Consider the following 26,313-nt stretch of genomic DNA (forward strand, 5'->3'; position numbering starts at 1 on the left):
TCTTGTGGCTGTTGTCATCCTTGGGGTGACAGCGGCTTCTCCCCTGGGGAAACTGCTTTCCCTGGAGGGGCATGAATAATATTTCTAGTGTCGTAGTTTCCAGTAAGGGAATGAGGTATCATACACTTGTTTTGTTTGTCTTCCTGATGTTTACATACCGAATTCAGTATGTTAATGGCAATCACAAGAAACACACAAGTATACAGGTACTGGCTGATAAGAAATAATTTGTTTTAGTGTAGATAATGAGAAGAAATAGAAGCTGCTGCTAATCAGGACACATGCCAAAGCTAGCTTGAATTTGCCTTTATCTTCAAGGATTTAAAATAAATACATACACTGGATTACTAAAGCCAGCAGGCAATGAACGTAACGTGATCAGTTGTTCTGACTGGTTTATCCTTAGTTGCTCTCTACTTGTTACATGCAAGACCACGAATGCCTGTCCACAGGGCACCTGGACTTTTGGTTTGATACCAAAGGAGAGCAGAGTCCGTGCCCAGCCCTGTTCTCACGCTCGCTCGCTCCTGGTCCAGTGCCATGTTCAGGAGGTCCCACCTTCCCTTCCAATTCCCTGCTGCCTGGACCAGTCGTGCAGGACGTCGTGTTGGCTCCTGCCGTGCCACTGCTCACATGGGCCCATCTCTGGCATCCCCTGCTGTGGTCCCTGGGTGGCCCCTGGCACTCATCTCCATCCACCGCCTGGATCTTCAAGGTCTTCCCCACTTCTCACATCTCTCCACCAGCCAGGATCTTCACCTTCTTCTTTCCAGACCCCTTTCCAAGGCCACTTCTTTTTGGGGTCCATCCTTTGAAGCACCTCCTCTTCTTTCTGGACCCACTAGCCCCGCAGTTTCCTCAATCAAAACTGTCTGTGCAGAAGCACATCGCATGATCACTCTACTGACTGGTGGTTCTGTCTCATTTCTCATTATTAACTGGAGGACTCAAGAAGGGTCACTCTCCTTTAGGCCGGCTATTACCAATATTTCAAACTAGATCATACAGGTTGCAGTTAGCAAGTAGCCACTTCTGTCTGAGGTGTTCAAAAGGTCAATTTCAAACATTCATGCACACACACACATCCAATTATCTGCCTTCTGCTAGCATTCACAATTTATGTTATTTTTGCCCATGATAATACTAAATTGTTTTTCTAGTTCTATTAAAACCAATAAAAAAGGCCAACTAATGCTGAGGAATTAAAAGGAAATATATAAGGATTGTTCTTACAGCTACAGCACAGTAATTAGTGTACATAGGTATATTTAATGCACTGAGATGAACGGACTGCTATATAAATCAAGCAGTATGCATCGCTGGAGCATGCAAGAAGTTCAACCACACAACTAGTGGTGCGGGCTGGTGGCACCTCAGGTGATGGGTACAGATCAGTTTTGGGGAGATAGTATACTTCCATTAGATCTACGTTTTGTGACCTAACGTAACACAATTTGGGTGGGGATTCAATGGGCTTACAGTGCTGGTGGATAAGGGAGGAGCAACAGACATCATCTACTTGGATTTGTGCATTTGACACTGTCCTGCATGACATCCTTATCTCTAAATTGGAGAGACATGGATTTGATGGATGGACCACTTGGTGGATGAGGACTTGGCTGAATGGTTCCACTCAAAAAGTTGCGGTCACGGGCTCGAAGTCCAAGTGGAGAGCAGTGACAAGTGGTGTTCCTCAGCAGTCAGTATTGGGACCAGCACTGACAGTGGGATTGAGTGCGCCCTCAGCAAGGTTGCAGATGACACCAAGCTGTGTGATGGGGTCGACACGCTGGAGGGAAGGGATGCCGTCCAGAGGGACCTGGGCAGGCCTGAGAGGTAGGCCTATGCAAACCTCATGAAGTTCAACAAGGCCAAGTGCAAGGTCCTGCACATGGATCGGGGCAATCCCAAGCACAAATACAGGCTGGGTCGTGAGTGGATTGAGAGCAGCCCTGCAGAGAAGGCCTTTGGAGTATTAGTGGATGAAAAACTGAACATGAGGCAGCAACGTGCACTCACAGCCCAGAAAGCCAGCCGTATCCTGGGCTGCATCAAAAGAACTGTGGCCAGCAGGTTGAGGGACGTGATTTTCCCCCTCTACTCCACTCTCATGAGACCCCATCTGCAGTACTGTGTTCAGCTCTGGGGTCCCCAACATAAGAAGGAGATGGACCTGTTGGAGCAAGTCCAGAGGAGGGTTATGAAGATGATCAGAGGGCTGGAGCACCTCTCCTATGGGGACAGGCTGAGAGAGTTGGGGTTGTTCCACCTGGAGAAGAGAAGGATCCAGGGAGACCTTATAGCAGCCTGCCAGTACCTAAAGGGGGCCTACAAGAAAGCCAGAGAGGGACTTTTTACAAGGGCCTGTAGTGATAGGACAAGGGGTAATGGATTTAAACTGAAAGAGGGGAGATTTAGATTAGATGTAAGAAAGAAGTTCTTCCCTGTGAGGGTGGTGAGGCGCTGGCACAGGTTGCCCAGAGAGGCTGTGGATGCCCCATCCCTGGCAGTGTTCGAGGCCAGGCTGGACGGGGCTGTGAGCAACCTGGTCTGGTGGAAGGTGTCCCTGCCCATGGCAGGGGGGGTTGGGACTAAGTGATCTTTAAATGGCCCTTCCAACCCAAACCATTCTACAGTTCTATGATTCTGTGATTTTTTTTTTACTTGGAAGTACAGAAGAAATTTTAACACTAACAAGTTATGTCAGTTTTCTTTTAATCTAAATTAAGAGTTGTGCTTAGAGTCTAATTGTTTTGACAATAGAACAGTATTTTATACAGACTTTGTCTGACATGTTTGTTGTAGTAATTTATACTCTTAAGGAGACTAGAAACTAAGTAATACAGAGAGAGTGATTCTTCAGACACACACTCTAACTTCCACAGGAACTGTATGCTTGCAACTCATGACATGTCCCTCTTGCCCCTCCAAAAGAAAATTTCAAAAGCAAATATCACTCCATTCCAGTTGTAACTAATAGAAGCTGGACTAAGAGAACTGCATTTGTGTAAATGAGAATAACTTTTTCCTCAAAAATGGAAATTGAAAAAACCCCCACAGAATTCTGTATACACCAATATTAATAAATATAGAATGCAGACAGGGATATACTAGTCTAAATTCATACCTGACATTAAACCCCTATGAAAATAATGTTTTTACCATTCATGAAGGAGAGAGCAAAGAGAAATTCCTGTTTAGTGATCTTTAGGTGAATCTTTAGGTGACTTTGACTTAAATAGACTTTTTCATTCTACCATGTATATATTATTACAAGTTTTTTTAAAAAATCTGAATTTGTAGTAAAGTGCTTTTAAAAGTGGATTTTTTTGTGAACACAACCTGATAATGAAATGTTTAAGACTTTCAGTTAAATTAGAGCTCTCTACAGGAAGCTTATCTCTCTGGCAAAAATCACTCTAATCTTTCATATAACATTACTGAAAGCAAAGTAAGTACCCTATGCTCCATAGCTTCAGAGAACAGTATGTTTTGAAAAAACATTTATTTTTTCTGAAACACTGAATAAATACAATGAACCACAGCATTTTGTTCAGCATGGTATAACTGATCATCTCTCTGTAACTCTAATGTAATATAATGTTTGAGGATGTAGTAGTGGTGAAAGCACTATAAATTTATTATTTCTATCACAGTTATTTTCATAAACAGTAACTCTAATCTTCATTTAACTTCCCAAGAGCTTCAATTCAGGTCATACAAATACATCCAGGTCATCACTTGTTGCCCTAGCATAGTTCAACTGAAGGATGATCTACAGAATACTGTGCCAATATAAAACTGAAAGCAGACTAAATTAGAGAGGTGTTTAGTATTGGGTTGATAACTGCAGCTGTACCAATCAGTGTATAGCTGTCTGTAAATGCCAAGTACACTCCAAATACAAAGTTGATTTGCTCTGGCTGTACTTTTATAAATGCCATTTCATAGTAGTAGCATAGCAGCCATGAGGCATAGGCAGGTCCATTATATCATTTCTATTTGATGAAAAACATATCCATTTTTAAGAATTGTGAGTGTTGTCTATATCATAATTATTGTAATAATGGAAAATATTCAGCCTGGGTGTGAATGACGAATGGGAGAGGAAGTTATGGTGTCTACAAAAAATAATGAGTTTTGGTGTGATTCATGCCCAGCAGTACAGGGAAATACATTAACACATTGACTTTCATCAACCTATTTTTAACTATCAGAAAGGTTTAGAAATAAAAGAAAAATAACAGGAGAACACAGACCATAAAGTAATTTAGTGTTGAATGTCAGACTGCAAGATGATACTGTTTCTCATTGTTCTGAGTGCACATTTAACTTTTATAGCACTTTCTGGGATTTCAAAGTAATGTTTCTGAATTTTAATTCTTCTGTGAACTGGAAAGATACTAACATTCACATTCTACTGATTGAAGCTGCTAGCCCAGAGAGTCCAATTTCCTATTCCTCTGTGAGCATTGGACCAGTGAAGAATGCAACTCAAACTGACATGTTTATTTTGCATAAGAGTAAACAATACAAACTATGAAGAAGCAGAGAATAAACCCCAGCAATCTGTCTGTATAACTGTGGTGTAACCAAAACCAGAGGCTCTATTCTAATATTGTGATCTCTAAGTCTTTTTAAATTCCAATAGGAGAGCATCTCTGAGACTCTAAAAAAAATGGAAAAATAATATTTTTCATACATGTGTAGTCTGACTTTTTGGAAGTAATTACAAACTCTGACACAGCAAACAACAGATTTACCACTTCTCAGGCACCTTGGGCATACTGAATAGAAGACTCTGCAGTGTCACAGTGTGTGCAAAGTCACTAGGATTAACTTTATAATAGTGTACATTGTGTTACGGGTGGGAATAAAATTCAAGAGATCTTCAGTGGCTCAATTTAGTATTTCTGTATTTGAAGCAACTACATTGGGACTCATATTCGGAGAAATAAAATCCTTTGATGTTTTTGAGATTCCTTTCAATTTCAACTTTAATCATGCAGCCAGCTCATGTCTTAAAGATGAAGCTGAAGAGGACAGAAAATGTGGAAAGTAATGGAAGATGGGTGTAAACTGAGATATATATTGTGTCTTCCAGTTGACAGTCAGAAACTCTAATACCAAGACCTATTCCGTCTGCATATTTTATAATTCGTTTTGTGCTTTTTTATCAATAGGAATGTTATATATACAACCACATTCAATTAAACAGTACAGCTTTATCACCCAGGTGGTGGACTGAAGGATGTATTTATTGAAAGCAGCCACCCAAGCAGAGTAGGAGCTCTTCAAATGTGTTTTTTATATATATATATATATATATCCTTGCAATATTCTCATGAAGCAAAGAAATATTTCTGCCTTTGATCACTATTAAGGAAGCAGATATTAAAAAAAATATTATACAAGAATGTCTGGGATAGATGTGGGAACAGATGCTATAGCCTTTCCAACTCCAGTCCATGCCCAACCCCCATGGACGTCATTGACACTTTGGTTATTTTGCTGTGTTTCCCCTTCTTTCAGATGCTTTTTCAGACTATCTAGTCAGCTTCTCTCTCAAGGCTGCAGGGTAAAGGAACAAACCACTCTCCAAACAGCTCTGTATGAAGTCACGGTATCTAAATAACTGATAAGTGCATGGTTCCATGGAGTAAATGAAAATAACAATGTTCAAGATCTTAATGCAAATCCAAGGACTCACCAGTTACAGAGAAGGAACCTAGAAGTAGCTCTTTGGGGTCTAAGATGAGATAGTCTGAAGCACCAGCATAGGGTATTTGCAATTTTGCTATATTGTTTCTGTGGATGAATAAATCATTTAAGTTTTCAAGTCTAACAGCATCCCTAGTATAAAATTGACTTCAGAGAAAAAAGTAGTCATTTATCTGGTATTCTCCTGCAGCATGTGTTTCTCCTAAAAACTCTTCTGAATATGAAAACGCAATGTTATAAATAGTCCAAGGTTGTGGCTCTGAATCACTCTTATTACTGACATTTGAGGGAAGCTGTCATTTCTATAAAATTTTTAAACTTCATGTCACACCTGGTGTGCAAAAACACAGCAAAGCTATTGTATAGCCAGTATCTAATAATTTGATTTTTTAAAAGAGCATTTGCATCAGTGTTTTGCATTAGTGCAGGTCAGGAGTAAAGCTAATGGAATTCCTAAAACTAGTGTAAGCAGAAGAAGAACCAGTATCTGGGTTCATGGCAGGGAGCGTTGACAGCCACAGTCCTTGAACAGCTTCTCCAGAGAAAGAGTCCTCAAACAATTGGCCATGAACATGGATTGTATATGCACTAAAGAGCTCCGCTCCTGAGTTAATACGTTTGACATAACCATGATATTGTCTAATCTTCACTGTTAACCATTAAAAGCAACAATTTTAGTGTCAAGGATTCTGTATCACCATAGTGTAGCAAATTCAGTGGCAGGAAATACTTTGAAAATTAAGGATATTTTGTTATTTGTTGGATCAAGACCATAGTTGGTAGTATTTTTTGATCACTCTCTGTAAGTCTGTCTTAGATATCTTTTCTTTATCATAACTCCTGCAAGAGGCAATAACACAATGATTCACTTTATCAGCTCTCAGATCTTTCTTACAGTTTAGTTTTAAATAGGATGACAGTTGATTAGCTTAATTAATCATTACTTAATGAGGGCAGAGTCTACCCAAAGGAAATACATCAAAGTACCTGTGCCAAAAAGTAGGAGAACAAAGAACAATTGTTTTTGTTTAAGTTACTCCTAAATACTGTGATCCATGATACAGGATGCAATTATATCTAACTTTTAAAAGTAAATATAAACCAAGATTTTAAAAGAAGCTATGAGTTTTAGACACATGCAGGTTTCAACAATATCCATAGAACTAATTTCTGATCATTTGATATTGCAGACTTTTTCATTATTGCTAAATATTTCTCCTCTTCCTTAAAAAACAGATAAATAGTTTGATTACACCCATGCAAATACAGATGTTCAAAGAGATAAGGAACAATTATTCATTATTCCTCAGTTAGACCAAATCAGTTAATTCATGGAATGCACTCTGAACTATTTATGGACATACAGACAGAGAAGATTTAATACCCTTAGAATCGGCTATTTCTGCTTTCTTTGATACATAGAGATACAGCATATATAGATAAAATATTAGCATAGTCTATAAAGCAAAATGTAACTTTTTTTCCACAGAATCACAAAATAGTTGAGGTTGTAAAGCACCTCTGGAGGTTTTGAACACCTCCAAGGACAGAGACACCACAACCTCTCTGGACAATCTGCAATTTTGCAATACTTGTAAACATGGAAACATTTAAGATTAAAAAGTGCCTTATTTTATAGAGGCAGTTGAACATTTGTAGTGAGCTACATTTTGCACTTCTTGATTGTGCAACTATAAAACATTTCACAAGACTGAACAGGGACCAATGCCGACATAGTCCTTGTTATTATGTAAGCTTTTTTTTCCTAACAGCTGATCCACATATGATGTTTATAAATCTAAATAGTCAGCAATTAGAGGGCTTAGTTGTTTAGCATGAGCAGTAAAAATTAGCAGCAGATTACCAGTTCAAACCATGTGGTGAGTCCAAGCAAGTTTCAGTAGACCAGCTCCTCATATTTGGACACAGGTTTACTCAGGCTCCTGAGAAATTATATATGGTGTTGTAAGCTCACGTCTGGCCCTAGTTTTGAATCTGAACTCATCTTTTCCCACGTTATTAAAACTTTCTACCCCAAAATTCTCTTCCCCCAAATTTCACAGATCTTCCAGGATCAACAAAACATGCTGAATGCTCCCCAGGGACCCCAGGTAATTATTTCAAGTACTTTCATCCCTGGACTGATAGAAGCTACTTCTTAATAGTCCCTGAGTCCCCACTGTTAAAAGCAGATTTCAAGTTTCACCAGTACTTAGCTTCCATTTCACAAGCTGTCAAATGACTAGTCAAAATGTCAGAAAAAGGAAATCAGTTCTGCAGAGTTTTCTGGTTTTATTTTTATCAGTTAACAGATAATTGGCCTACTTGTGCCTAAAGAAAAATAATAAACGTTAACACTTTACTAGTTGCTAAAAAGAGCCTGGCAATTTTGAACAGCATTAAGCTGCATGTGTTAAGTATGGCAATATGATGCAATACAGCAAAATTCCACCCTCTGCTTCCCGTGAGGGTTTTGGTGAAACGTGGGCCCTTCCTCACTTCTGCAGCATAAGCACTGACTCTCCCTCCAGGAGCAAGCTCTTCATTTGAGCACTGAGAGCAGCAACTATAACAAATACAGGAGACTTTGAGATATTTATTTGGTACTTATAAAGAAGAACACAATGGCTATACTGTGTCAGAGGAAAGGTATGCTTAGATTTTGATAACATCTCCAACTGTGGTCAATGACAGAGGCATATGGAAGAATATATGAACACAATAGGCTTCCTTCTCTCTTTCAATACAGTAGGACTGTAGCATGGTTTTTTTTTAAGGGAAAGTATGGTATTAATCTAGCTAAACGTGGATATCTCCGTAGCATTTACAAATGTATGAGGTTCCTTCTCTGGATTAATAATTTTGTAATCAGTGGAAAATTATAAACAACTTCTGATTCCAGGTTCGAAATGTCACCATAAAGTAGATACCAAAAAGACTGAGCAAATCATGTGTGTCAGCACACTAGTGGAGCAGGGAGGAGGTCTTGATGTATAAAGCTGATCTGCTGACTGTGGGAGCTGATGTTGCTAAAAATAAGTCATTGCTCACCATCGATGCAGGATGTAGCCGTCCCAATAAAATAAAAGAAAAAAAATGCTAGAAGAAATTATGGATTCGATTATCAGGGCAATTACTAGTTCTTCTTCAGTCAGCAAAGCTGTCATGGAGCAATGTAAATTTTCCTGTTTCCCTGTTTGTTTTTTGTCTACTACACTGGTGATTTGAAGCATACAAAGTTTTGGAAATGTGAATAACATGTCCTGACTACCAAAGATCAGTTACAGAATGTGATTGGGTTTTGGGCAAAAAACTTTTTTATCACCAGTCTCCTGTGACTTCTTGGTACTTTTTTTCCTCTTTTTGTTGATTAGACTCACATTCCTCCTAAATGTTTTCTTTGGAACATTATTTTTTTCCAGCAAAAGGTATTTAGCAGTTGCTACTTAAGAAAAGAGAAATCAGCTTCTTGCCTAAAAACTCTTTCCTTGGACCCCAGGGCTATCAGTCAGATCAATTAAGTCATGTTTAAATTGCTTTGATTTTAAACATTCATGAATCCACAAGGCAGCCAATAAAAAGAAAATACCCCTATACGGACAGCTTAAATGGATTTCTGTGTGAGCCAAGGCTGTTGAGATTCAATTTCCTTTCAGTCTGCTGCTTTGTTCACGTGTGCTTGGCCTCACTGACGGAGTGAGTGACTGCAGTGCCATTGAACTCAGTAGTGAAACTCTCACCAGTGGAAATTAGACTTGATTTCCAAATTGCAGCACTGCGGTGGTACTCAGCTAGGCTCTTCCTGCTGGTCTTTTAAATCGATGCAAGTTGTTGATGATAGCCTTACTGCTCCCCTGGTAAATTTTCTTCTGAAGCCATGCAAGCAGGATGTGATAGACCTTGGACAGTAGCTGGATGCATTTTGTCAACAAAGCTTTTTTTTTTTTTTTTTTTTCCCTTTACAAAAGAATGTTAACCACTTTCTCAAATATCTAAAACTTTCTAGTTTTATTCTTGTTCATTGCCAGTACATAGAAGTGGTGTCTTGGCTCGTCTTACTCAAGAGGTTCGTACTGTCTTACTCAACATGCTATGCCACGATAGCGTTATGAAGGCACACATTGATAGGAAAACAAAAATAACTTCAGTTCCTTCCTTTATAGAAGCATTCTAAAGACAGAGTGCATGCTATTATATTTGTATGGCAGAAAATCAGGGGGAGCTGCATTTATTCATAATTGCTGCTGCTTTATTCCAGAGGAACTGAGCTTAAAACCAGATCTGCTCTAACAAGCAAAAGCATCATCATACTTTTGAATGATGGCTGGTAAATGAAAGGGGCTAAATTTTAGGAAAAGAGAAATCTATTTTGGCAGTAAGCAGCTGGCTTTACTGCCTTCTGAGCATCACTTTTTAGTCATTCTGCACAGTCTGTATTTCTGTAAATCGCTGCAAAAAAAATGATAAATTCTTACTGAGAAAAGTTATGAGCAAATCTGATATTTCAAATCCTAATTCATGGAATCCTATGGAAATTTTTGTAATATAAACTTATAGTCTTTATTTCTCATATTCTTTCATTATCAGATAATTTCATCTGCTTTATTCCATGAACAATTCTCATTGTATTTTATTTAGCAGCTTGTTTTCCTATAAGTTTATCTCCACATTTCACTTCATTATTTTTCCCATTTGTTATATGCAACAGCACAGGATTTTGAAATAAAAATATGACCCAGTTGAAGACTTGGTTGTATCTGTGTAAGTGGTAGCAAGCTAAGTGTTTGTGGTTTTCCTTGCTGTGTGGCTGATGTGGTTTTCAGATGTTTTGTAATACGTTGCTTTTAGAGGACTATTAAGAATTCAGTATCTTGTCCCATTAAGCAATTTTCTCCTCTAGAGCCTCAGGCTTGGATTTTGACATTTGTACATTAGTGAGAATCATAGACTCATAGACTCATAGAAGTTAATCTCTTTGGAGTCGTCCTTATGACTAACTACTTCAAAATATGAATGCAGCTCTCAAAACTTGAGTTGTAACTCCCAGATATGAATCTACAGTTTGCTTTTTGTAAGCATTTTACTGTAACCAAAAGATTTCTCATCTTATCAGAATACACCTCACATGATTTATAGAGACTCTGCAAATACTGAGCATAAAACTTCCTTACAGTGATACCTTCCTCCATATCAAGTCTCCTGGCTCAGTCCTGGGATACTGGAAGACACAACAGATTAGATCAGTAAACAGTATTTTTCAGCCTGTTTATCATAGCTCTGTTCCTATCTTCCACAATGAATTATGTTTAGCTGTTTTGTCACTTTTTCATAAGAGAAGATATGGAAGCAGAATTTAAACTTGAGTATTTCCAGGCTGATGTTTGAAATGTGGAGGCACATTTTTCATTTAAAATCAATTTGCCCAACTGCCTTCATTTTGTTGTGTTTTCTTAAGTGACAAAGTAATAAAAATGTATTTTAATTACCAAATTACATTCACAAATTTAGTCCCATTTTGAGGCTCAGCTTCTTAACAGCAAAGTGCCACTGTAGGGAACAGTTATCTTCCAAGACCATGGCTGGCCAGGAAATGTCTGATATATAAAATGTTTCGTTCCTTGCCATGTTGGTAAGTGTGCATGTTTTTGATATTGCAAAAGTTTTTCAGTATCACGCAACCCAGACTGTGGAGAGTGCATGTATAGTTTGAATCAGAAAGGAATTAATCTCCTGACTTGTTTCAACAGGTAAGTTATAGCTGATGGGACAATAACATTCAACAGTCTAATCTGTGTGAAGTGAAAGGTCTTTGCTAATGTGTTGTGCCATTTAAACAACATTCACTGAATGTCACATCAAATCTTGTCAAAGCAATCTATCTGATGCCTTTGCCAAAATCTGAGCACTTGACCTCATGCTGCTTTTGCCTTCTTAGGAATGCAGGTGCTGGAATGGAATGGCATCCCCTTGACTGGGAAAACTTATGAAGAAGTCCAGAGCATTATTATTCAACAGAGTGGGGAAGCAGAAATATGTGTAAGACTGTGAGTTTTTCCCCATCTTTCTGTTTCCATTTTTTTTGGCTTTTCATGGCTTTCTTTTTTTTTTTTTTTAAATTTACAGTTGTTAAGGTGGAACCTTTGTTAGCACGAAGCATCAATGTAATAATTAGCAAGAGTTCACTGTGAGTGTGGGAGGTCTGTTTCTTCTTTTTTCTTTCTAAAGTCATAAGAAAAGATAATCTGAGGCAGATGTTAGTAATTATGCTTTTATAAACAATGATATCTCCATTGTCAGGCCACAATTTCCTTTCATTGGTACACATACAATTCACTGAATTTACTGGGGTTAGAGAAAGATGATAATTTAGCACTAACTTGACTTTTACTGAAATCTGTATCCTTTAGATAAAAGTCATTTAAGCATCACGAGAAATGTATAATCTTACATTCAATCCATTAAAGATTTCACCTTAAAAGAACCTTTTCTTCTCAGCTCTTTGACAGCATTGCAAATACAAACAGCTAAGAAGGGGCCATGCTTGGGAGCTGCTTTCTGTCATGAACCACTATTCATTTATCTACTTAATATAATAATGAGGGTATGAGGAAAGAGTTTCTTTTGTCTCAGGCTTCTCATCGCTTTCTTTAGGGACCTGAACATGCTCTCGGACTCTGAGAATCCCCAGCACCTGGAGCTGCATGAGCCAGTGAAGGCAGGTAAGCGACAAGCTGTTGCTTTGATACTGTAGGACCGGATAGCAGCTGAAAATTGGATGTGATGTAAGCTAGGATATTACCATTGCAAGCTCAGGTGTTACATCCCAAATCTTTCGGTGGGCAGAAAGGGGACCACACCTTATATACAAAGCCGAGCATTTATTGTTGGTTATTACTATTAGCCGAGTTCAATCCATACTGACACAGTCTACACTGTCTAATTAATACAAAGGAAATCTCAGTAACAATATGGCAGCTAACATTTGTTATCCAGGGAAAACCTCCCGCTAGCTACCCCTTCGTCTATACATGCCACAGAAAACTGTGGCGTAATGGTCCCCCTTCAGCAGCCGCGGGCAGAGCTTTCACTCCAGGGACATTGCAGCAAGTTGACAATGTCCTGAGGAATTTGCTGGGAGAGTGCAATGTTTGTGGAGAGAGTTTTTGACTCCTCCTTGCTGGGAGGTGGATGATGTTGATGATTCCTTCCTCTTCGCTTCAGGATCTGCTTGGGGCCTTTTTTAGCTTTTCTAGCATGCCTTGCTCTTTCCTCACTGGTCAGCAGCTCTGCACTGCGTAAGACTTGATATTGTACACTTCACATGTGATATATTCTTGTTCTTTGTTCCTTCTGTTGCCCCTAAAATTTATTTTGCCCAGGTCCTGAGTTTGCATCAGTGCCAGTAACTGACCAGCAAGTTGCTGGTATCCCTGGGGCCTCAGCTATCGTTGTGTGCCCAAACCTTGCTGTCACCCCAGGCCCATGCTTCTATAAACTGCATTATTAATCTGGAGTCAGAAATATTTCAGTCTACACAGTGCGATTAGTCTTGTGCCTTTATATATCAAAATTACGAAGAATGGGCATTATACCATACAATTATACAAGGTGAAACGTAATTCAGACAAATTAAGGTCACAGCCATCTTGTCATTAGACAGTTGTTGTTGCAGCCAGACCAGCTAAAATAAAGCTCCTAGCAAACTGGAGCAAGTCCGAATAACACACAACAAGCCCTAAGGCCTATATTAGCATGACACAAGGCTTGTGGCCTCTCATTAGTAATGAAAATATAGTATTTACTAGGATACAGGGATGCAATAGGAAGTAGTTTGTGTGACGTTTTGTTATGTGACTCCTAAGATGGCAGTGCTTTTGCGGGGGGATTCCCTTCTGTTCAGTCAACACCATGACTGCAAACTCCAGTCATGGTATTAGTCATATCTAATCTAACTTTAAACCAATATCCACAACCCTGCTTGTAATGTAGCCCTTCAGCAAGCTCAGTGCAGACTAAAAGTGTTTCATTCAGCATCTCATGGGTCCATTCTGAATTCTGTGGTTTTGTGGCTACTCTTTTATCAATCACTACACAAGTTACCTGGATTAAATCCTCTGTTTTCTGACTATGTAACTCTTCCCATCTGTTAATATACTTAGCATCAAGCTACCTTTTGTTGAAAATGGATGTTATTGATATTAATTGAAAGCAAACACTGAGTCTGACAGAGCTTTGAGGCAGAGCTACCCACAATTTTTTTTTTTTAGTGAGCAGATGAAAAACACCAAAGGCATTCATAGCCACTGAAATTGGGTTTTGAAAGAATTAAAGCTAGAATGAAAAATATTCTTTATTAATGGAGAAAACTCAAAATAAGAAAGAACAGAAATAAAACTAAATTATCCCATTCTTGCAGGCATGCTTCCTCCTAGTCTAGCAATCTTCTAGTAGTTTCTTAGTTGGAACGACTGGCTGCCAAGCCAAGTCTTTCTTGCCATCACCTCTGAGATTTTGCAGACTGCTTTGGAAAGGATAAGGCTAATGTATTGCCTTAAACCTCTCATACTTCTGAGAACCTGGGAAGCAAGCTGAGCCTAGTATCCTTTGAACTCTATGCACTTTAAGGCACACATGAAACTTCCTTGATCTCATTTCTCTAATAAAAGGAGATTGCCATCTACAAAAGGTAAATTCTCCCCACTCCTTCCTGGGCAGGAGGGAGGGCAAGCAGACTCCTACCACAGATGCTTCACATAGGTGTGTGTAATAAGGAAAGATGAATCAGGGCTTTTACTCTTCATTTGATCTCATTTTATTCTACTTTGATTAATTTGCAGTGCTAAAGTTTTCAGCTCCTTTTCTCTTTATTTTTGTAAAATTATCTCAGGAGCAGAATTCAGTTTTATTGAATGTCCAGCTGATAAAAAGAAAAAAAAAAAGTTGAGATTAAAGTTTGTTACAACAAACTCCAGATACTTGGTGAAACTGGACCAGTTCCAAGAAGTGCAAGTTAGCATAGGCCAGTCTCTAAAACTGTAATTTGCTCCAGGATGATTCAGCGTGATCAGCAAGGCCTGTTTTTCTTCAGCTAGAGAATAACCTTCTCAGAAAACTTGTGAGATGAGTAACAGTGGTTGACAGCATGTTGAGTAGAAAGATTGGAATTGGGATGTTGATGTTGTGGGGGAGATGTCTATTTTTTATAGGTTGCCTTTTGCATCTTCAAAGTATACCAGCAGATGATATGAAAATTTGTAAAGATCATTATCTTGTCCCTGTACCATGGCACGATGGATCTGAATGTGGTAGCAACTACCAATATAAAGCTGTCTTACTTTAATCCAGTAGATAAAGCCAAGTCCCCAGGGGTTGATCCCAAGCAGCTTGCTGCAGAGCTCCAAAAGGTTTCTCTACAGCAGTCGCCTCTAGTTGCTTCCTCGGGAGTGGAAAAGGGATCTCATGTTCACTCTGGAACCACTTCTGCCACCTCCAGCGCTGTTCCCAGCCCTGGTCAGCCTGGTTCTCCCTCTGTGAGTAAAAAGCGGCACAGCAGCAAGGTAAGAAACTTCTTAGCTATGCAGCAAAAACATTTTGATGACAAGAAGAAACTGGCTATTTATCTTCTTTAATGTAGCAAGAAATCACAGCACATATTGATGAATTCATTTCCACACAGGTGTTGAGTATTACTGTTCAGCTGTAGAATTTGGAAACAAGGAAAGGAAATTATGCCATTTATCCAAGGTTATAAAAGACTGGGCCCTCTCTGAAAATAGATTTCATGAACTTAATATTATTGTTTTTAAACAAAATAATTGCTCTTTACAGTCTTCGTTGCTGTTGCTTTTAAAGTGCATCCTACATGATGTTGAGATACTAGTTCCACAGAGGAAGCTGATATTACTAGGACCATAATTTCCCTCTCTGTACTAAGCTACTGTTTGAAGTGTTTCAAGCTGTGAATAATCATAGCAATACTAAGCATTTCTCTGAAAGCCAGGGAAAGAATGAAAAATAAATTTACCATCAAAATGTGTTTTTTCACTAGCTAATTCCTGTGAACTTGTTAAGCACAGTTTCTCATTTTCTTTGCCATATCCTGCCCATTTCTCAGCTGAACTTTTTTCTCCTTGCGCACCCACCTGCACACCTGGAAAGGGCAGAGTGGGAATTTGGTAGCATTTTTCCACAGTTGAAGCTGGAAACTAGATCACAAAGTCATCTGTCACATTTTTGCATTTTGTGTCAAAAAAGTTAGCACCTGAAGTGAAAATCAATCCCATGAAGACTGCATTTGCTTAAGCAATTTGCAAGAAAGCTAAAGCTGATTGCTATCCTGAATACTCAGTTTCTCACTGTCTTACTATTGGAAGCAAAGCGTCACATTGCAAACAAGGTGCTTTCTATGTGTTTATTTCTCTGCATTTTTATTACTTTTTGGGACTGTCAGGTTCCTACTGCATTATTGTTATGTTTGTATTTTTGTGCTGTTGAGGCTATGGCTGTGCCTTGGACTACAAAAGTGTTAGGTACTGTACAAACAAAAACCAGAAATGGTGCCTGCTGATTTCAGATAGCTCTTCAACACGCTTACATAACTTTCATGTGAGAGGAAACACAAAAAATATCTCTTTCATCCAGCAATTTAGCAAAAACTGTAAATGTCCTTGTTGATCAGTTTGGTTTGGATAGTAATTCTGCCTGGCCACAATTCCCATTGCCTTTTTATGAACTAATTCAGGTCTATGATGCACAAATTAAATCCATAATCCAAGATTTCCTGCACCTAACTTCAGGGAGGTGGCAGAATTGCCGTATCATCAGGTGAATAGTTGGTTTCGTTACACCTTACTCTGGATATTATGTACCTCCACATATGAACTAGTTTGCCCTGTGCTTTATGTTTACTAGCGAGAATAATGCACTTGTGAAATACAATTCCTGAGACTGGATGAAGCCTGCCGTTGAAGTGCATGCACTGCATGGGAAGGAGAGGGCAGGGCTCTTAGTGCAGGTGTCACTGTCTACGCTGATACCCCTTTCATTGGGGTAGATGAATCACACTCCTAAATCCACTGCATAGTTTATGGACATCCATAAATCCTTGGTGTACAGTGTATCCTGGAGAAGTGCCCCTCTCTGTCCACATGAGAAGACTGGCACTGTAGCAGGTCACCTAAAGTTAGATGCATAAATTTAATCTCCTGCTTCACAGAGGATTTAGTAATCTTTCATGAAAATTCAGCTGAAGGCTTATAAAGATTAAACAAAAAATTATTAAAACTAATGCCTTTATGTAGGGGATGCAAAAGTCAAAACTAATCAGGCAAATATTTAAAACATTCTTTGCTTATTTCTGAAAATCATGTTGGGAGGCATTTCCTTCATAACAACCACAGCTTTTGTTGACTTGTATAGTTTCTGTTCATTGACTGCAGGCCAAGTTTATAATGGTGTTGAGCTCTGTTAGAAGAGAAAGCTACTGCTCATCCTTTCTGGAACTGCTCTTTGCCTTGGGCTGACAGCATTTCTAGGCAGGCTGTAGCCTTGCCAAAGTATCATGAAAGACTAAATATCCAAACTGCCTAGATCTTGTTTTTGCGACTCTTTTTATTTTTAGCAAGCAAAATCTTTTTTTTTTTTTTTTTTAAGCTTTTTGTACAGCATATACACTCCATAAATGTTGTAGGATTCTCTTTGATATTCTGCAGTGCCGATTCTCCCATATTTACTGCTTTGTCCCGTTACTACAGAAAGTGATAGTGCGTAGCATCAGCGCCTGGCATTAACGAGTTTCACGTGGTAATGACAACCTTCTCCAGCAGGTGTGATGGCATTTACAAAGCACCGGATCTTACACAGGGTGTGTGAGTGCATGCAGGGCGTATCAAAAGAAATCAGATTGAAATTAGATTAGCCATCGCAGGAGAGATTTAACCTTTGGGAGCCTTGAGCTGACTATATCCTGTGCAGACCTGTTTCTTTTGTAATGTAAATGCATGATCATTCTACAGTGCAGATTACATCCAGGTTATAAATGCCCTATAGAAACATTTAGTTGTCTTTGTGTCTTGAAGAATGAGTTGTTTTTTCTAAATCCTCAGATCCTTTAGCTCCTGGAGAAGTCAGCAGTGAAATACTTTTCCTTCTTTTCAAATTAATCCTCACTGAGGCCCTGATAAAAAGAAAGATATTTATTTGCATCTCTGCCTTTCAATCCAGATCCAGCTTCAAAGTTGGCCCATCTCTGAGCTGGGGGCTAGACCAGGTGACCTTGAAAGGTCTCTTTGAGCCTAAATTATTCATGTTTCTTTGAAATATTTGGGTAGTTCTTCATGATCAGTTTTAAATCAGCTGACATCAGAGAAAACCCCAGATATTTAATATGCTGAATCACAGCCTTTTGTATGAATACAGAGATTTAACAATGATACAGAAACACAAAAATGCACATTTATTTTTACAGACAAGTAGATAAAAGCAAAGTAACTGCATGGCTAAAGGGAACTCCACTTTAACCACCTTTGCAAGTCCCCACACAAATTCAGCATGCCCATTTCTTTTTCTCTGCACTCCTTCTACAGTATCTGTACTAATACATTCTGTATTACATATTTGGAGTGAACAAACTCATTATTTTTACTATTCAAACTTCTGAAAAATTAGAGCATTTAGAGTAGCCAGCACTGATTTTGTAGCCACAGCACAGCTAACTCCATGTTATTTTGTAGCATTGTCAGTATTGTCAGTGCTAGTACAGACTGAGGTCAGAACTATTAAAGTATAATAAAATCCATTTCCAGAGGTAAGGTATGAGAAATGTAAGCCATTTAAGCCCTACTTTGAAAGTCTGCATGATGCTCAGGTAGGTCTCTGTCTTTGGCAAAAGGAGTTAAATTCCCTTTTTGAATGTTCTTTCAAGGACCAAACAAGTTTTAGGAGTGGTTTGCTATCAATCTAAAATATCATTTAAGATTCAGAACATTTTATAAACTATTGATGACCTAGTTTAGGTGTTAGAGGGATTACACTTATTTAAAAGCTTTGTAAGGTACCAAGAAAAGCTGATTTAAAAATTTTCCATGAGAACTATTTTTGAGAGGCACACGCATCTTGAGAAAAATCAACACTTCTTTTCTGAAAAAGCTTGTGTTCATAAAGAAACAAATCTAGAACGCAAAGTAAAGCCTGTAAAACAAACAAAAATGAGGCAACACAAGACAGTGACTATAACTATATAAAAGGCAGGTTTGGGCTTTTTCTCTCCTGTGTTTTCATTGCACTAATTTGGCTGAGATTTTTCTGGCTAGCTCCAGTCTGCATATCTGAGTGATTGAAGGGATGTTTCTTCATCACAAACTTGAAAAGGGTAGTGCATCACCTTAACTTCATGCTCTGGTCCAGGAGATAAGGGGTCTGCATTGGCCTAATTTGAAACCATCCATATCCAACATCCTGGGAAAATGTCTAAGGGTTCTTCTGGAAGGTAGGACAGCACAAAAAAGGCGGATGAGTTTTACTCAGAAAGTGAAAGAAATCCTAATTACACAGAATAATAGGTCAGGCTGCTGGTCATGTCTGGAAGAATAGGAAAAGATGATTTCCAGACCAGTCTTCAGAGACCAGTAGGTTTGTCCTTGTTTTCATCCTTTGTTTTCTGCTGCATCAACCAAGGAAGCAGCTGTGGTGAGAATGCAAAAATATTCAAATCCTGCTACTGAACCAGAGAGAGTTTTCTTGCTTGACTGATGGCTTGCAGACTAGAGGTAGGTCCAGGCTGGCTCAAGAGCACCACCATTTAACAGAACAGCATATTTTTGAGAGTCCAGGATTTGAAGCAAATGGTGCTATTAATTTCAAACTACTAACAAACAGGTGGGAAGAAAAGGGGAAAAAGAAGACACCAAGGATTTTATTGCTTTTGTCAGCAACCTAGACAAGCTCAGTTATAGAGAACAGAGAGGAACAAGCTTGATTATACAGCATTGTAAAGGGGAGAACAGAAAATTTAAATTTCATGTCATGGAAAGTGTGTGGACGAATTTGAAGATGAAGTGGTGTCACTGAATTGATTATCAGAAAACACAGAATAAAGCAAAAAATACTATATGAGATGGCTGCAGTTGTGAAATCCACTTAAACACATCACTCAGTTTTAATACCATTCCTTCCACTCTTTCTACCCACTTTCATCTAAACTCAATTTAAACGAGTGTAACCTTTGCCTTTCAATAGAAATATGGTTGTGTTGTGTTTGACTTGGTACTTGGTTTCTCTTTGCAACATTCACTTTTGTTAGACAGGGTTAATGCTATATGGGTTTTTTCTCCCCATGCCTCCTTGTGTGACCAATCTGCTCAGACTGTAAAGACTTCAGTGTTCAAGTTGTCTGATTCTGTACTTGCACGAAGGCTGATTAAAATGGCTGGGATGGACTTTAAGTGCTGTTGAATACCATGACTATTAGTTTTGAGCATACAAATTGGAGACAATTAAATGTTTTTTTAAAAATGTGTGGCAATACAGGAGTATAAACAACACCTGTTAAAAAAATTAACTTTGAAAATCTATTATTTCCAATATGCGTATGTGTATATATGTGAGTGTGCGCCTATGTATTTATTTATGTATTTTAATCTCACAGCCCACGGAAACTATGAAGTCTGCTTCCCATCCAATCACTGGAGAAATTCAGGTAAATTTGTAGGTTTTTCTGTGTAAATTGTTGTTGCTACTGGCTGCGTTTTTCTGATGATTAAGTTTGCAGAAAACAAGCTCTATTAACTGATTTCTTATTCAACTCCAACCCCTTGAAATATCACTTATGTAAGTCAGTGCTTGATTTTTGCCTCTGTCTTTAACGTTGGCTTGTGAAATACAAACAGAAGGACGGAAAATGTTATTGTTTCTGAAAGGGCTAAAAAAGTAGTGAAATTCATTCTAATCTTTAATCTTTGGGCACTTATCGTGGTTTACTTCAGAAATTCCCAGACTGTTTACATTTAAGCAGAGTGCTGTGGCTTCCTCATAGTACAGTGTATTTATTTCCATACAAAGCCAAGTTTGTGGTTATCTCTTATGTAAACTGACTTTACGCTAGCTTTTTAAAACAGTGGAACTGGGAGCAGAAGAATAAGTGAAGCCTAACTTCCTATAGATTTCTGTCTTTTTTTTTCCTTAATTAATCCCTCACTCCTATACCAGTACTATGAGTCTTTCCATAGTATTATAACATTCTTCCCAGGCTTGGGCTCCAGGTAGTCAGAATTTGTGTAATTCCTACTCCATAAGCAGGCTATTGCTCAGAATAATATCAAGAGTTCAAATTTCATCTCCTTTTTCCTGATTGCAATAGATCAATACATGTGTTTCCTTTTTTTTTTTTTTAACCAATACTGGCAGACTTTGAAAGCAAAATTTGTTTCAAGATCCAACATAATCATCTAGCATCTCATTCTAGTCAGGAGAGAAAGAGAGAGACTTCCAAAATGTGTTTATTTCCAGCCAAAGTAAAGGTCTAAAATGCATTTTATTCAAAGAATTTGAGAGGTATCAAACCATTTGGGAAGTAAAAATAAAAAATAATCTTACTGTGTTTTAATGCATTCTCTAGCTTCAAATCAACTATGACAAACACCTTGGCAACCTTATCATCCACATCCTTCAGGCAAGAAACCTTGCTCCCAGAGACAACAATGGCTATTCAGATCCCTTTGTTAAAGTTTATCTTCTTCCAGGGAGAGGGTAAGTATAGAGGAAATTTTAACCTGAACTTTCTTTTAATTTGGGTCTGTTACTTGTCACTAATAAATGGAACTGAAAGTTATTGCTATAGAAAATCCAGGTCCAACACCAGGAAAAATGGTGGATTTTTAACAGAGAGCCAGATCCTACTCACAGGAGAATGTGCATACTTTGCTAATGACCTTGGGGACTTCATGATCATTCCTGTAGGGTTTGGGGTTTTTTTCATGTTTCCATTTAAAAATTCTAATACATGCAAAAATATGTATTAAAAGAACAACAGACTCTACTCAAATGTACTAAATATATATAATACTTTCTGTAATATAGAAAGCTGCATGTTAAGGTGAACATGGAATGTTTGCTTCAGCTCAAGACATTCCGAATTTGGGACAGATTTGCAAACATACAGAATTACAGTTTCTGAGATAAATTTAAGGTTGCAGTATAATATCAAAGGTGAGAAATACTAGTCAGAAAACATTCATTCCATGTGTTTTTTTACAACTTTTTTTTTAAGAGCTAAGATTTGGTTTTAGAAATCCTGGTAATTTTGTATCTAATGACTATACAAATCACTAATCACTTTTTCACAGACCATTGCTTTTTTAGACTCTGTAATTACAAATAGCTCATTAGTGTTTCCTTTGAAAGATATGTTTCTGTACCAGCAATATTATAACTCTTTTTTGTGCCCTAAAGTTGTAGAGTGTCATATGTATGCATAAGTATACATGGTTATAATAATACTGCTGACTTCAGTGACACAATACATATATCTAAAATTAAGCTGATGGATCAGACCTTAGGTTGCAGAGACAAATTCCTGCAAATTTCTCTGCTTGTGTAATCACACTCATCCTAAAAGACTCTCAGGCTAGGATGACACAACTAAAAATCTGTATTTCTGTTCTCTTCAAAGTAGCAGGAAAGTGCATGCTCAGGTCACAGTTCAGCATTTGACATATGGGCAAGCACCGCTAAAAGCGCATGAATGGTACAACTAAAGGCAGGTGTATTCTTTTGTAGCCTGCTAATTCCAGCTATACAGCATTCAATATTGTTCAGTGGCACTGGGCCCAAAACTATTACTGAATATAATGGGAACAGGGCCTAAACCTTGAGGGGTTTTTTAATGCACCTAAAAGTCTTTGTAAGATATTTGTCAAATCAATCTTACTGGGAATTTTGCAGGTACATTCACTGGTGTAGAAATAAGACTGAACTAGAGAGATATTCACTCTGCAGAGGTCTAAGCCAGATCCAAGTATAGGTTTAAACTTGCCGCCAAGTTATGAAGAATTTGGATTTTAGTTTTGTTTGGGTTCTTTATTTTAAAACATGATATTGTTACAGTTTTGCATTTAACTTGGGGCTTTAGGGAATAATGAAAAGGAGGAGCTTCTCAAAAGTGCTAAAGTTGTTTCTGAAAGCATAAAGTTGAATTGCTACTGAATATCTTTTCAGTCCACGCTAGACTTCTTATTCTTCTCAATGCCTCTATTTCCTTTGATTCTGAAACTACAAACTACCCGTTATTCACATGCTTTCTTTCATCTCTGTTCTCATTTTCTCTCACACTGCTTCCTCTGTGTTCCTAACTCTGTAAATGCTGGATATGCAGTCAAGTCATGGTTGTCCAAAATGCAAGGTAGAGTGTGCTATCTTCCAATTTTATTCTTTCATTTTTGTATGCATGCATGATATGATAAGCCTGTGCATTGAACTATAGATTTCTCTTGAGTTTTGATGGCACACAATTGCAGCATGGTTTTGCTGTTCATTCTCTAATAAATCCCTTTTCCAGGTCAGAAGGAACTGGAAATGAGTAATTAATGCTTCTTGGTGCAGTACTATTCTAGGGCCAAAGTTTGACGACAAACAAAATTCCTTTTGAAGTCTGGAAGAATTTAGTTCAAAGATATCTAAAGATTCATTCTCACTCACAGAAAGTTGCAAAACAGTTAACTGTGAACTTGTATCAAGATTTTGAGTGGTGTTAGTGCCAAGAGAAAGAGGCACTATTTGGCAATGAAATGGAACATTTTTGTCTCTATACCTTGCACAGTGTATAGGCATTAAAGCCAGGTATAATTCTAGATAATTGCACAGCTGGCTTTAAAGCTGCTTGACCACAAAAATGTTTTTTTTGTCATAAAACAAAGTTGAACTTTTACCTATTGAATTATTAGTGCTTTGTTTGTCCTGGAGTTGGAAACATAAGGCAAAACTCCATTCTCAAGATATACTAATATCAGCCCAGGCTAAGTACATAAGAACAGTATTTCAGCCTAAATTCTAAATTTGTTTAAAAGTAGAAAACTGATGAAACAAGTCAGCAGATGAATTTCAATAAACAGATCTTCTCTGTCATCAGTCTTTTTCTTCATTAATAAAATTATTTAATGAATGTACTTAAATGCCACATTTTATATGCAGTCATTCTATACTACTTTTTTTCATTGTACTTTCAGTGGTATTATGTATTAATAAATTATAATTAAGGAAACATAGAGAAATAAGAAAGAAGAGACTAATGCAGTTTGTATCTTTTCACACAGCATACTCTGAGAATTTCAAGTGCAAATTATTTCATACTAGGTATAGACTGGTTTAATGAATGCATTTTATTAAATCATCTCCACCTCTTAATCACAATTGTTGGGGGAAAGTTGCACCAGTGGTATGAACTTAATGTATTTGCCGGATCCTTCCCTTCAGAGGTCTGGAAATCCTCAGCTGTCATCCAGCCTAGCCTGGGTCCGCGCCTCCTTAGAAGTGGTCAGGGTCTCCTGCTTCCCTCTGCAACAGAGCCAGACCATAGGTTACATCAATGTCGGCTAAACACCACCTTTGCCAGTTTAGATCCAGATACTACGGATTTCACTGGAAATACTCCAGAGTTTCCATGTTAACAACACATTTACCTTTTGTCACTGCCAGCTCCGAAACTCAACGCTGCATGAATCATCTTCTCACATATTTCTGAAAAAAACCCAGAAACTTTGAAAACGTGATGAAGTTGTAATATTGCAAAAGGAAATCCATGAAATGAAAGGGAATGTCATGGCATCATTTTCTTGGCTGAGTGCGCAAAGGGTCCTTTTCTACTTTCTTCACAAAGATGAATGTATATCAGTTCCTGAAATCCAGTGGATCATATGACATTTAGACAGGCCCAAGCTGCATAATACTACCCTGGTTTAGTTTAGGTAAGAAGTAAATGGGTTACTCTGGGTGTAGGAGAACTTTGGATAAGTTAATATTTCATTAATAGTTGATCAGAATAGGCATTCATTTGAGAAGTCCCGTGAGCCCAGAGAGAGATGCTGCCTGCCCAGCTGTCATTTACCCATGTCCCATGTCTCCATAATGGTCAATCAAATCTCATTAATACTTTGCGTGATTGGGATGCTTTTCGCAGATCAGAGAGTGGGAAAAGAAGGCTAGTGAGGTGCTTGAAAACTTTAAGTGCATTACTGAATAGGATTTGCCATCAAAATTAGTTTCCAAAAGGATTCAGGTTTTGTATTTCAGCTTTCCTTCCAAGATATGCAAAGAAATAACTTTGCATGAGCTTCTTTTTCATATGTTCTTGGTCTCCCTAGATTTTAATGCAACCTTTTCTTACTGACACACAAGAAAAAAGAAATGTCCTCCTCCCCCCCCCCCCCCCCCCCCCCCCCCCCCCAAAAAAAATATACCATTGTATGTTGTGGCTGACAGAACTGATTGAACTGTGGAGAGCTGCTGCTTTCTTTTCAGAAAAGCAGAGGTGGACAGGTACTTTGTTTCACAGTCCCAATGCCATTCACATTTTTTGATAAACTGGAAGACAGTGGATAGCATGTTTTGCAAGAAAATAAATGGAACTACATAGAATGACTAGAGCAAAATGTAACAGCAAAAATAGCTGCAAGTCCCTTTCATTGAAAGATATCAGTCTAGTAGGCAGCTTGGATATGGCCAACCTCCTTTGGAGAATAAGGCACTAGACCCTCCAGAATAATTAGATGGGAGCACTGCACAGTAGAATTGAGTTTGTGGAGTGAAACTGCTGGTGCTGAAGACCCAACATTGACATATGTGTGTCAGTAAAACACATGCGTCTTTCACATAACCTTAGTTCAGACCTGCTCCAGTCTGGTACCATGCATGGTACACCATTAGTGACTAGCTGATTAAATGAGTCCCTGGAGTGTATCTTCTGAGTTAATCTCATATGAAGGGAATCTATTTCATTAGCTCTGAGACCATGCCACGTTATGAACCAAAGCACGGTTCAAACAAAAGTCTGAAGGGAGAATCAGGGAAACAGCACACTACCAAAAACTGATGTAGGGAAACCATACAAGTGTTTAATAGGGCAGATAGAGGTCACTCTGTGCCATTTGGCCCTAGTGCTGGAGAACAGTCCTGGACACATTTAATTTAATAATAGATATAGCATGTAAGTCTTTTAATGTATCAGAGGTTTGAACAGAAGACAAAGGGCAGTTGACTTGCAGGCTGGCAAAAAGAGTTTTTTTACCTTATATCTCATTGGGTTTTCAAAGTATTAAAAGCTTCTCATGTTCTCCTACCCAGCTCTTCTGAGACATCCATTAAAATTTATATTAAGTTAAAATTGGAATGGAAGCAAATCTGACATCAAAGCTCACAGAGCTAAATGAATCCATATTCTCTTAAAGGTTGCTGTATTGCTTTCTCCATACTCAGGAAATGGAAAGTACAATAGAAAGCACTATCAAATCTTTTTTAAAAACAGATTATGCAGCCAAACTTTTTATTCTTGGCTATTGATAAAAACAGTCATGAGCTTGATGGACTGTTATGTTGGTTTCCAGT

The 26,313-nt window shown here is 38.2% G+C and overlaps 1 protein-coding gene across 6 annotated transcripts in view; it reads left to right on the forward strand.

Moving 5' to 3' along the window:
- Positions 1-26,313, forward strand: part of PCLO (piccolo presynaptic cytomatrix protein) — a 379,284-nt gene that overhangs the window by 279,410 nt on the left and 73,561 nt on the right. For 5 of the 6 annotated variants that reach the window (XM_049814309.1, XM_049814305.1, XM_049814306.1 and 2 more), the window contains exons 11-16: positions 11,657-11,765; positions 12,373-12,440; positions 15,067-15,278; positions 20,366-20,416; positions 21,335-21,465; positions 23,090-23,116. In XM_049814309.1, the coding sequence (XP_049670266.1) occupies positions 11,657-11,765; positions 12,373-12,440; positions 15,067-15,278; positions 20,366-20,416; positions 21,335-21,465; positions 23,090-23,116 (598 nt within the window). Of the gene's footprint in view, positions 1-11,656; positions 11,766-12,372; positions 12,441-15,066; positions 15,279-20,365; positions 20,417-21,334; positions 21,466-23,089; positions 23,117-26,313 lie in introns of those variants that run through there. The other variant, XR_007507699.1, reaches the window with a different exon arrangement.

The sequence above is a fragment of the Accipiter gentilis genome, chromosome 11, assembly GCF_929443795.1.
Source record: "Accipiter gentilis chromosome 11, bAccGen1.1, whole genome shotgun sequence".
Lineage (NCBI taxonomy): Eukaryota > Metazoa > Chordata > Aves > Accipitriformes > Accipitridae > Astur > Astur gentilis.